The 13,461-nt window shown below is 45.3% G+C and overlaps 1 protein-coding gene across 3 annotated transcripts in view; it reads left to right on the top strand.

Moving 5' to 3' along the window:
- LOC8030734 (5-phosphohydroxy-L-lysine phospho-lyase) overlaps positions 1 to 13,461 on the top strand; it is a 50,794-nt gene that overhangs the window by 4,809 nt on the left and 32,524 nt on the right. For all 3 annotated transcript variants that reach the window (XM_029974992.4, XM_040211296.3, XM_040501260.2), the window contains 4 exons: positions 587 to 746; positions 3,798 to 3,872; positions 7,936 to 8,029; positions 11,368 to 11,576. In XM_029974992.4, coding sequence (XP_029830852.2) covers positions 587 to 746; positions 3,798 to 3,872; positions 7,936 to 8,029; positions 11,368 to 11,576 — 538 coding nt within the window. The remainder of the gene's footprint in view (positions 1 to 586; positions 747 to 3,797; positions 3,873 to 7,935; positions 8,030 to 11,367; positions 11,577 to 13,461) is intronic.

The following is a 13,461-nucleotide window of genomic DNA, read 5'->3' as shown; positions in this document are numbered from 1 at the left end:
TGGTCTCCTTTTGTAAATCCTGTGGGCTTTCAAACTTGTTATCATTGGCGGGGGTTGCTGGATCAAAGATGACCGTTTCCCGTCCCCACTGCCTGCTCATCTCCTGCCATAGCTTACCCGATTTCTGCTGAGGTCCATGGGCGGGCGCGATTTCTAGGTGTGGGCTATCTTTCATTGCTTTTGCATATATAGAAAATCGTGCTAGATACCAAGGTCGACTATCTTTTGGGGGTGTGGCGATTCTCGGGATATTCATATTTTTATATATCTGGTATTTATAAGTGCATATTATCTGTTTTTTTATAAGTTTATAATGTCAATTTTATGCAAACCACTCTCTAGTTGTGTTCATGTGCAATGCTCGTTCCTGCACATGCACGGCACTCATACCCGGTGTGCTGACGTGGCAAAGGATCGAGTGCTTGTTTTTAGACAGCACGGTGGCCTACGTTAAACAAGTAGTTCATTACAAGAAGCCGTTTTTATGGGTTGTGTTGCATCTGGAAGCTCTAATCGTGTGCAGCTGTCGCTCGCGTAGCGGCCTTAGGGACGTTTTACGAGCGCAACATGGCATCTTTTTGCTCAGTGGGTCATTGCCATCCCCACGTGGTGAAGGCCGGAGCCGAGCAGATGTCTCAGCTGAGCACCAACAGCCGTTACCTGCACGACAACCTGGTGCTGTACGCCCAGCGGCTCACCAACTACTTCCCCAACAAGCTCTCGGTCTGCTATTTTGTCAACTCTGGGTGAGAAGGAGTTGCTAACCTTCGTTATGGCTAGAGTCCATTTTGGGGTAAGAAGAGCAGGATAAGTGCCTCCCACAAAGCCTTCCACTCTTTACACTTTATCAGAGCAAATGCTGGAGGGTTGTGGGCAGGAGGTTGGGCTCTGCTAAACTAAACAGAGAGCTGTGCGGGAGGGGATACTCCCACTTTTCTTAATCTGCAATGGACTATCGAGTCTCTAGAAAGATGCGCACGACGTGTCGGCACTCTTCCCCCACCCCACCATTTCCCCTCCCCCATTGTCCAATGCTGTCCTGCCAAGACGGTCGTTCGTCGGGTCTCGTGACATTTGTTTACGTGCCAATGGCTTTGCAATGCCTCCACTGGGGTGCTGGGATCCCCAAGGGCACCTTTTGCCAAGGTTTGGTTCCGACATGGATGGAAAACACCTGATGCATTTTTTGTCGGGCATGCCAGCAAAACCTGGGTCAACTGGCAGCATTGATTCTGTGCACCAATATAGCCAAACAGTCCTTCCTCTAAAGTATAGCATATTCTGCAACTTTAATTACGACTACATAAAAGCTTACAGACCTGTTGGCAAAGCTTATCAAGCTCTCTGGGAAATCCTGTCTTTGCTTATTTCATGAGTGTCTTCCGTTACCGTGAAATACTGGAGAAGTGCCCACCCTACTCTCACTGAAAACAGGATTAATCTAGACATGGGCGCTTGTCCGGTCAAATCGGAGCTCTTTATGCATGATTTGCAGAATTCACAAGTTTGGAACACATTAATAGTAGTTGAATGAAGTGTGCACTTCAGTGGCATTTTAGTTGGATCTTGCTTTAGCACCATTTTTTTTTTTTTTTTTTATGAAGCATACAAATTGCTCAACCACCGCGCTGACAAGTTGATCGCCGGCATAGTCTAAATTAAAATTTCCTTAAGAATTAGGCTATGCCAGAAGCTAAAAGTCGCAAAAAAACATCCCATAATAGTAGGATGAACGGCTACTGTGATAAGACAGAACCAGAGTTTTATACTTCCGATGAAATTGCTTTATCATCATGTCTGCCGCATGCCTCAGTGCTGCCTCTCGCCGCCTCTCACCAGCCTGTGTGCATCGAGCTTCGCTGCTTTGCACTGGGGTGCTAGGAGGAGTGGCTGACATGCTCGGTACTGTTACAGGTCTACCTTCTTTGATCTTGATTGTAGGTTTATCTCCAATTTTAAAACGCTGCGTCGTGAAAGAAAAAGACCCGGATCTCTGTTTGAATATATGCGGTAACCAAGGTTGTTCCCGTGCAGCTGTCGATAGTAAGAGCAGCAACCTTTCACTTCACCCTGGTTTCAACGCCACTAAAGGATGGTGTCACTTTTAAGGATATGCTGAAATTTGGAGCTCGCAAAACAGGGCTGGAGCGATAGGTGGGACGCTTCAGAACCCAAAAACATCACTCATGCAGCGGTATCTCTTAACGGATGACCATATTTTGGGAAAAGAAGCACGTGATTGAACACGGCCGACAAGACGTGCGACGTCGCAGTTCTTATTCTCTCTCCTCTTTGCTTCGTCCCCACAAGCAGGTGAACCAAACCAAGGAGGAGAGAAGCGAGGTTGCTTCCCCTCATTGTTAACTGTTCAAAGAGAATCATAACGCCACATTCCTTGCTTGATCATGCCCTTCTTTTCCAAAAATACGGCCATCCGTTTGCGATTTTGATCTGAATGATGTTTTAGAGTCCATTGCGTCCTGTTCAACGCTTCTGCGGCCTTATTTTGCGAAATCCAAATTTTGGTTCAGCATCTCTTTAAGCACAAGCGTAGGTTTTCATAATATTTGTGGGTGGTGGTTTTTGTAGTTTATGATATTAGTCATGAGTCTGGTTTGTTTATAAAAGTTGGGGTGTGCATTCTTATTGATAGACATGTTAGCGGCTATGCTGGTTTTTACAGCAATTATGTTTGCAGAATGAACTACCACCGGGTGTAAAAGTGTAAGGGTAGAGGGGCTTTACTTGAACTGAAAAGTTGCACTACGATTCATTTTCCAACAATTTTCTAGTACCCATTTTAAATGCAGCCTATTCTGACCAGAGTCTTATTTCTAAAAAGAAGGCTCTGTGTTCCTTTTGTGTCCAATCTACTCATCATAAAAAGCTAATAAGTGACACGCTCCAGTATAAAAGATGAGCCCTCAATTGTTATTAAATATGAACTCATTTAGCACTGCAATCACTTTTTCATGTTCAAGTGTTGTGCTAACATATATTGGCATCTGCTCCAAAAGTGTTATACAGTGAAACCTGTTTAGAACAAACCCATGTACAGTGAATTATTGTCAATATTGACCTCGAGGAAATTTTTATAGGAATATGTGTAGAAAGTACTTTTTATAACGAACATCATATTGGCTATATCAAACTTTTTCCCCCCGGAAAGGCTTCCACAAACGCGCAAACAATCGTCTTCTAGCCTGTTCCCTCTTCCCCCTAGAAAAAGTGGGAAAGAAAGAAAATTCTAAAAGCTCTAGCCACAAACAAACTTGACTAAGATAAGCGATTCAGAAGGGGAGAAAGCTAAGAAAACAAATTCTGTACGCATGCAGAAAAGAAAAGAAAATTACAGCGCGTTGTTACAAGGCGGAAGCGAAGAGATGAGAAAAAAAGAGAAGCTCTCGGTTTACAACGAACGCATCGTGGAATTCCATTATAAATGGGTTTTGCTATATTGAACTACTGGCTATATCGAACTGATTGTAGCGTTTCCTGCTGTTCGTTATAAACGGGTTTGACTGTAGTGGCTGCTCCAGACCAATATTTTGCCTGCTACAAAACCTGCTACACGAGGTGAAATGTCACTTCCATCACTGGACTACAATCTGCAGCCAGTCTACAGCTATTTCTGGTTTAGCAAGTAGTAGTCGCCACAGCGTAGCTGCATGTGCAGTGATTGTGTCTATGTTTGTAGCTCCTATCTCATGCTGTTCCCAATGCAGACTAGTGCTTGTACTGATTTTTTATGTACTTACATTGTTTTTTTATACTCTGTGCTTGCTTTCATGATTCAGATCCGAGGCCAATGACCTGGCCATGCGACTTGCACGGTGCTACACGAAGAACAAAGACATCATATGTTTGGACGGGTAGGTTTGTTTCTGAGCTACCTTGTAGAACACATTCCAGGGGTTTGAGGCTATTCTATTTTATCTCACAAGTAGGCCACATGAGCAATCTTGGGTTGTCATTCCTGTTTTTAATTTAAGCTGCTTACTTCAATATTTTACTCTGAACGGTTTGTAGCCGTCCTCTAAAAAGACTTTCAGCCTTTCTACTCTGGTGAAGAAGGTCAACCAGCGAAGCTGTACTATGGTGGGAATGAATTAATGGCCAGCCACAAGTCGGCAAGCCAGAGTAAAAAGGCTAGGTAGGTTGCTGCCATCTGTGAGCGACAGTGGCAACCAGACAACCGGCAAGCTGGTTTTCCGATTGCCGCTGTCGCTCATAGATGACGGCAGCTGAGTTTTGTGTCATCATTTGTTCGCTGGTGGACACAATACTGGGGAAACTAGCCCTTAACAGCTCTGCTGTAAAGTATGTTGCACTGTTGTCGAGGGGTGTGTAAGCTGAGACTACATTGTTAAATTCAACTGTGTGGCATGTCCACTAGTGCACACAAGCACAGTGGGCCACTACTTTAATCAAAGGTGCCTTTCAGTATGTTTGCTTTGCCTCTAGCAAGCATAGCCTACATGTGCGTGATACATCTCACGTGGCCAACAGGTGCAATGTCAGTTGTGACATGTGTATATATAGTGAATATATATATGTTTGCATGTACATGTACAGACAAAAATACTTCCCCTCCGACAGTGACATGGGCGTCTAAGTACGCCCCATAACAGTCGGTTCCCCAAAACCCCCCCCTTAAAATGCATAATGCTACTATTAGGCACATTCTTGGGTCATAATAAGAGTTCTGTTTTGTTGGAGATCATTTTTTGTGAAATTCAGAGGGTGATTTTTGAAGTTCTATTTTTTGCTGTACATTCAGTTCTTCGGTGTTTATTTCTGTTAAATTTACAATTCTTGGAAATTCAGAGGTTAATTTTGCTGTGTGTGTTGTTGTTCAAAAAGGAAAAAGATATTCAGAGATAAAAGTGCACTAAGTTCATAGGAACTCGCTTGTGTGAAAGGATATTTCTCCAGCTGGATTCGGCATTGGCACCTTTGCCATAGGCCTTACTAAATGTCCCGCGAAAACTGGAGTGGCCTCTACTCAGGATCAGTGACTGACCCTCTACCAAACCTATTCGGAGATTATCATTTAATTTTTTTTTGTGTTTTTTAAACATTGTGACCAAAATTTGGAGTACCTATACATCGGATAAATCTGAATTATTGTGGCTTCAAAATTTGCAGTAGGTCAGAAAAATCTGAATTAGCATAAATATGACCTGCGGATGTTTTTTAGATTTACCCTAAAAATGCAGCTCTAGTCATAATAAATCCTAAATATTTCATGAACTACTAGTTGCTCGAAGCATACCTTTAAGGGCAACTCCGCTCAATTCCGAATATTTCGAGATAATGAGCAATTTTGGATTAAAAAGCCTTAGTAAAAGACACTACCTCGTTTGCTTCGTGAAAAATGGGATATTTATTCTGAAATCTAATTTTAAACACGAGCACAAATCGAAACCGGAACTTCAGCTCCGTCTGGCAACATTGGCTTTGGGCCGCCAAGAACATGGCTATCACGTGGTACAAGATGTCATGTCCTCCTCTATGCAAGGACAAGCGGGATCGGGGCTGGCAAGTGCCAGGCGCGAGTGTCATCTGCACCGCACACTTCACCACGTTTTGGTGCTTACGACATTCGACGACGTCTGCACATTTGTGGCATAAGTCTGTGCGCATAGTGTCTGTAGTGGGTATGAAACTCACAGAGACAATGCAGTCGCAAGCAAAGAGACGACGATGGTGGTTATGACACGAGAGACGACGGTAACGACGGGACCACAGCGGGGCGGCCTGATGACTTCCACGAAGTGTGATGCACAGGCGCGCCAAGAGGAAACATTGCTTACGTCACTCATTACGCTTGCCTGGAGAAGTAAAAACCAACAAAAAGGGGGTGATGGTTATGACATTTCGCTCAATGTTAGCTATGCCCATGCTGCAGCCCTCACTGCGCTGGTTGTTGCGCCTCGATTCACCCGCTCGAGTCAGCCGATTGTGGCAACTTGGCGAGTTGCAAATTTCTCTGGACTGTTTAAGAAACATTTAGGCAGAACTACATCGCAATATTTGACGTGTGGTCTTCTAGGGTGATACTGAAGAGGGCAGCAGAGTTTTCTCAAAAACAAAAATGGTGTGGAGTTACTTTTTAAAGGGATACTTCAACAATATTTGAAATATTCCCGTCGTGTTCAAAAATAGGTTCGATATGATCCACAATATCCGTAAATGACAATCGCACATTTGTATTTTGAGCCTGGTGGCTGTATTTTTCGTTATAAACGGCCCACTTTGGCAAGCGCTCGGAGAAGGCCCAGCGGAGACCACGTGACATCCAACGCAATCGTGACGTAGGTCGTCTCAAGACGAGCTAAGCTACGGCGAGGCTGACGTCGAGAGGATGGCCTAGTCGTTCCAACCACCGAAGCGGCTGCTTTTGTACGAATTTTGAGTGACGGGTTAATCTTCTATAATCTTGTAGGGGGACAATAGCGACTTCTGCGACACACAAAAGGCATTCTCGGGACGAGGGGAGTTCCTCGTTCCCCTCTTCTCTCGTCGTGGCCGGAGGCGAGACAATTCTTCCGTCACCAGCTGTCAAGGTTCCTAGACGGGCATTACAAGCGAGGTGTTTGCGACATCCACTAGGTGCTCTTTGCTGAACGTTTAATTTCTTTTTAAAATTCCTTTTCGTTAATTTTTTAACAAGATATTGGTATGTTCGATGTGATGCTGCTCCTTTGAACACATATAGGCCAAAAAATGAGCGCCGAAATTTCGTTGTAGTATCCTTTTGAAGGGGAAGGACATCTGGTAAAAAATTTTCCCCATGTGCTAAATATCCGGCCCTGCTTATGTATACCAAATATCTAAAAAAAAAAATGTGCATTTTCTTGCGAGAAGATGAATTTTGAAGTTTAGACGTACACCTACGAATCGCTGACTTCCGCTCTACTGGCAACAACGAGCAGTGGTGGCGCTGGGATCATCGTAACGTCAAATGTATTCGAGAGCAGACTCTCCCTCCTTTGTGATGTTGCACGTTGAAACGGTTGTGGGCCTGTATGGTTTTACGGGTTGTGTCCGATTTGGGGTATTTACACTATGCAGTGGGGTGTGAAGGGATTCTGTCTTTTGCTGTGGGGTGCAATAACACCACAAATAAATATGGCAGCCCGATATCTCGTTGGTTTCCGACCGAGAAGTCTCTGCGACAAAAAATGGGTCCGGGCAGTCCGACGTTAACGCTGGCTCCCAGCGTTTGCATTGTGCTGGCTGACAGTTTGAACTGTGCTGGCAGACAAAACCTTCTGTACCACTCCACTTCTGAATTGGCATCAAAGTCCACATGTCCGTGTATTGCAAATGCAGCCGCCACGGGTGGTTCTCTCTGAGGCAATGGCGGCAGACCGAATGCAAACACCCAATCGTCCAAAATTTCGTGCTGAAAATCTTGAAACGTTGGCCGGTCATTGCTGGACTTGGAGGACAAGCTCGATAAACCATTGTTCATTGTTTCCCCCGGATGACCGTGGTGGCCTTCCGACTGCTTCTGCTGCTGGGTGAAATAGGCACAAGCTGCTCGTGAGCTGGTGTTTATACAACATCTAACATAACGACAGGATGGCGGACCAGTAAGGTTGCGTGTTAGTTTCGGTTTTAGTCTATTTCTACGATTAAAAATCATATAAAAAGATTTTGGGAAATTTATCTGCTGTTCTGGGCTCAATATCGTGTACTCCTTGAAAAAAAAAGTTTAGTTGAAATGATTCATATCGACGCCATTGAGAAACATTGTGGACAGTCAACCTTATATTGTGCAGATGAACATTGAGAGCAGAATTGTACCTGACCTTAACTGGCAGTTTGTACCAGGTAATCAGTTTTCCAGCAGATGAACACGATCAAATCCAGGTTATTGTTAGTCGTGCGCTAGCTTGATGTCGGTTGCCATTGTTTTCTGCGCAGTGCGTACCACGGTCACCTGCAATCCACGACGGCCATCAGTCCGTACAAGTTCGACCACATCGTGGGCTGGCAGAAAAAGAAGTCGGTGCACGTGGTACGTATACCTCTTTCCTCATGCATGTTGCCCGTCGGTAAGCAACACTGATTTTCTGCTTTGTCACAAAGGTTTTTGCTGAGAACTTGCTAATTTTTTGGTGCATCATTGCCCTAGTTGTATTTGCACCATAAAACCCCAATCTACTACTAAGAACTCGATCAAAACCACCATATACAGTTGAGCCTTTTCATAATGAACACTGATACAGCGAATTATCGGATATAGCGAACTAATCGTGAAGTTTGGTTGGTCATGCTTTATTTGGATGGGAGTTCTAGTTATACAACGAAACCAAAACCGTGCTATCGTTTATAGCAAAGCAATTACTGCTTTTCTTGCATCACAAAATACTACGAAGGTCATTAAAAATTAGACAAAATATCGAAAGTAATTTCTGAATGAAAAATTTTGAAAGTTTAGATCGTCCGATGTTCAAAAATGCGTATTTCGGGAGGTAGTGCCATCTATGAACCGAGCAAATAGCGGCGGTTGCGTTGCTGCTGGCCTCTATGTGAGGCATCAAGAACCAGTGTAGAGTAAAGCCGACCGCCAACCAGACTACTCATAGCGGCGCTGCAAATGGCGACGAAGCGAAAAACTGTCTCTCTGGAAACAAAAGTGAAGGTTTTGAGGGCGGTGGGCAGCGGTCGGAAACAAAAAGACATCATTGGGACTTCCAGCTTGCACCAATCACGATATCACAAAACGCAACACCGTCAACACTGACCGAGTCTTAGGCCTTGCCTTGACCGGAATGTGGAAGAGGCTCTGTTCTCATGGTTTAAGGACGTAACGGCGCGAAATTTGCCGGTGTCCGGTCAGCTTTTTAAAACAAAAGCAATCATTCAGGCACGTCTGTCAGGGCATGAGGATTTCAGTGCGAGCAGCGGTTGGCTCCAGCGCGGTGGCTGCAGGTGAAGAGGCACCAGCCCATAATCACGTCTTCAAATAAATGAAATAATAGATCTAGCTACTGTCGTTTCTCGTGTTAAAAATTGCTATCCTCATACTCCAATCTATTTTTTTAATGCTGCTTAGTGACAGGCAAGGATCTCGTGGTCCGCAATAGTGCGTTTTTATATCTTAGTGCTGTGCACATTCTTGCACGGGCTCGATTGCGGGCACGTTCGCGTCAATTTTTGTGTGTACTTTTATAGTGAATATCGCATATAGTGAACAAATTCCTGCTTCCGATGCTAGTTCGTTTTACCGAGGTTAGACTGGTATATATGGCAAGTGCTTTTTATCTGCATAACGGGGAAGAAAGGTCGACACTGTTATCAACGAAGCTAGCCTACCTTCCCGCTGAGCGTACAGAAAACAAATCGTAGCTTTCTATGGAAGGAGAGCAATGAGCAACGAGGCACTGATGAGGTTGGGTCTTAGAAATGTGATATGGGCTGCCATTCTCATGAATGTTGTGATCAGTCTCCTATTGCAGGGCTATGTATCTTAGTCCAAACATTATTACTGCCTAGTCATGGCTGGATCCCATAAATTGACGAGCGCTATTGTCTCGTGCGTGTACTGTGGAAAAGTGAACACAAGCGCTTCATTCACGAAGAACAAGCCTATTTTTGTACGCACACCCCCATACTGAATGCAAGCTCTTTTTTCTGTTAGCACCCTCTTTTCTCTGCTCTTTGTAACTGAGCTTCCGGTTGAGGTCAAAAAGGACTACCAGGCCCGTTTGCTCGAAAGACGGGTAATCAAGGTCAGAAGTTAACTGCAGGCCCTCGGTGGGTGACTTTTAGGTCGCGTGACTGGTAGAGGAGGAATGCTGAGGAATGGGTTCTTATGGGCATTTCGTTTAACAAACTGGCCAGGGTCGGCAGTTGAATGCTTGGAAACAATAGATAATTCAATGTGTGCAATCGTCTACAATGCCAACTTGTGTTGCTCTCACGCCAAGAAAATAACAGCTTGCAGAAACTTTGATTGAAGTTTCTTAGGTCAGTGGCTGGGGGTCGGCTGACGCGTTCAGCTCTATGGGTGTTGACGTAGAAATGCAGACATACTGTACACATGTGGAAAGGCGCGTGTAATGTTCTGGAAGTTCAGGACTCGTTTCAATGAATATTGAAGTTGCCGGAGCCTCTCCCACTCTTTCTGCACTTACGGAACATTGACTGCAGTATGCCGACAATGAGACGTGGTGTCCTGTTAGTTCACCAAACTGGAAATGCTGCAGTTCTTCGTGGGGTTAAATTGGCCGCACAGTGCAGGTTCCCACTATAACAACTGTAGCGTGCATAAGCAGTCTCGTCAGTCGCAGTGTTTTGTTGCAATTGTCGTGCACACGTGGTTTAAGTGCAGTTGTCAGCTTGCAAGGCAGTCAGCCGGCAAGCTGGTCAGGTTGTTTGGGAAATCAGGCAGTTTAAATTGGCTCACAACGGAAAGAGGGTTTCTAGAAAGAAATGAAAGACGTTTACAATTCTCCATAATGCCGAATTAGAGTGCAGCACTTGAGAAGGAGGAGGGAAGGGTATGCTACTCCTCCTCTCCTCCTTCCCTCCCATTTAATGTGAAATTTTAGCTAGATTTCCCGCTGAATGTAGCGAAAGAAATTTCCAGCTAAATTCAGTGGGGAAATTTTCCGATATATTTAGCGGGCAAATTTTTCTGCTACATTTAGTGGGGAAATTTACCCATAATGCAATGTCCGGTTACGCCGCCGTCGCTCAAGCTGGAAACAGGCACCCAAGAGCTGTGCTCTAAAATGGTGCAGTCTGCAGGCAACAAAACGTGAAGCGGCTTTGTATAGAGACTTAAATATTTTGTAAATCTGTTTGTGGCATGCAATATTTCCACTCCGGTAAATATCTTTATAATCGCTAGGTGGCACAAGTTACTGCCCAGTAATGGAGCATGAGACTTTCATACCTCAAACCAATTGTTCCCTGTTATTCTAGGTCCTTTTAACTACGTAGGACTGCAGTCAACCTTAAACCCATCAAAGATAACCATGCTTTAAACAAATGGGCCCAGGTTGTCTGATTTGATCTCGGTCCTCTGCTGGAGTGTAGCAGATACCCCTTGCTGGTTTGACGTACAATTATGTAAATTTAATTTTTTATTTTAACGTGCCAAGTAAGTGTTCCAGAATGTGTCTTTGGCACATTCAAATGCAGAGAGGGGAATCCCAATTGAAGAGAAATAACGAACATGCGGGGAACAAAAGCATGTGGATGCATTTGGCGGCCAAGCAAACCCACCAGGTGTGCAAGCGGCAAACTTGTAATTCGTATACCCCCATACAAATGGCTGCAACCCAAAGAAACCGCTGCCTGCCGCACGGTTGACGGTGGTATTTCAGTGTCGTCTCCCTGTTTCAGGCTCCCCTGCCGTGCACATACCGGGGCAAGTACCGAGCCTCTGACCACCCGGGTGAAGACCTGGGGCTCAAGTATGCCAAGGAGGTGCTCAACATTATCAACCAGGCCCACTCGGATGGACGCCGCATCGCCGCCTTCATCTGCGAATCGCTCGTGAGCTGCGGCGGCCAGCTGCCCCTGCCCGACAACTACCTGAGGAACGCCTACAAGTAGGCCTACTTTACATTTATTTCGCACTAAGTCAACCTGTGGTTTCTAGGGTAATTGTGTTGTGTGTACATCTAGATGGCGGGAAGGGAGTCTGACCTAATGGGTGTCGGATACCCCAGCTGTTGACGAGATTCCGCCAGTGCAGTATCGCTGCTAGCTGGGGGACTTTAAAGGGTAACTGCAAAGAAAAAAAAGTTTTTTTTTAAACAGCCTAATTGGGACAAGCATGTCACAAAACAAATGTTCCGCGCAAAAAATGATTTTTTTTATCAATATTTACGCCACAGGACGTAATTTAGTAGAGTCAGAACCTCTCCACATTTGAAACTCCCGCTCTTTCGACCTCCGCGGAAGAGCAGTACGCCCCGCCCCTCTCTCTCCTTGCGTTGCGGAGTTGAACGACGCAGCGTCTCGACTTCCGGCAAGATCTGGCAACTACGCCAGGCCGCGGTATAGTTTTGGTTTGACGCGGTTTGCGAGCACATGTAGCGAAGACGTGACCGGAGAAGTCCCCCTGTGATGTTCCCGGAAGACGGAAAGTATCGTTCGTAATCGTCGTGCGCGCTTTGAAAGCGAAGGGAGTCACAGAATCCACGAGTGCGCAACCACAAGCCAAGGTTCACGACAGCGCTGCGTTGGTTTCGGCGATCTCGTTCTGTTTGGTGCAACACGGCGATGCGACAGAGCTGAAACGTTCGTGGTGTGTGTAATGCGGTGCTAACACGGAGCGCAAATTGGTTGTTGTGGGGTTGACGTTCAACCAGTTAACCAGTTAAGTCCCGTCGTCGTCAGCTGATCCAGTCAAACTGGTCCGGGAGGACGCTGGGAGCGTTTTTAAAAGTAAATCTGCCTCGTTCTGTTAGAAATGTGGAAGTTTCCCGACGCATACCGTGAGTAAAAAGCTGCGGGCGTTTTCAAGAAAATTACGTCGTTTTAATTGAACAATGGACTCCGAATTGTTGTCCTAAATCTGCTGTTTTTATGCTTCGTGTTGGACTGCGTTTGCACAGCGATGTGTTGCATCGTACGGTGTGAATAAATTTGGGCACGATTTCGTACCTGCCTACAAATGCATGAACTGAGACCATTTTTACGTAGTGGACATAGTGCTTCTTTATTTTCTGTCTAGTCGCGGACGTTAGGTGCACACGGGGCGAATTTCGGCGGCCTCCAGAGCGATATGACGAGAACGTAACTAGACACGTTGGTCGCTACGCGAACGCCCGATCGCCTCCAGCCAAATAGCATTCCTTTCGGGGCGACATGGCTGCTGGAAGGCTCACTGTCGGACGCATCTGACATCTCCGAAAAGTCAGCATTTGCACGCGCAAACAAGCAAAAAAAAAAAAAAAGGCACGCTAAGCAAGCAAAGAGGAAAACGAAAGAACCGCGCTATGAAAGCCAAAACTGCGCGTCGCTTCCTATCACTAACACCTGCGACAGCTGCTAAACAGACACTACTTCACTTCAAGAAGTCTCACTCAAGCACCTGGGTCAGCACGAAACGAAGAAACACTGATCACTTCGGCGAAACGATTAGTCGAGGTAGGCGAGACAGGCGGGAGCAGACTTCGGCGGCCATGAAAGAATGGCGAAGCTTTTGTTTGTATGAATCCAAACGGAAGTGCCCGTCTTGTAAACCTTTTGTAAAGAATAAAAACTCTCATCACATGGGTTATTCTTTAAACGTAAAAATATGCTGCTCAAAAGGAAATTGCAACATATAACAAAGGTTTAACAACCAAGATCTAAGCTTTCAATCAAACTCTTAGCCAATGAGAACCTTTTGGGATTGACGTCACATAATCACAACTTCGTGGCGCGCGATTTAAAACGGACGAAATAGCCGCAAACTAAAATGAGTCTCACGCAATAAATATTGCT

This window comes from Ixodes scapularis, unplaced genomic scaffold (genome assembly GCF_016920785.2).
Source record: "Ixodes scapularis isolate PalLabHiFi unplaced genomic scaffold, ASM1692078v2 PGA_scaffold3__209_contigs__length_174095766, whole genome shotgun sequence".
In the NCBI taxonomy this organism is placed as follows: Eukaryota; Metazoa; Arthropoda; class Arachnida; order Ixodida; family Ixodidae; genus Ixodes; species Ixodes scapularis.
This window is presented reverse-complemented; position numbering and strand designations above follow the sequence as displayed.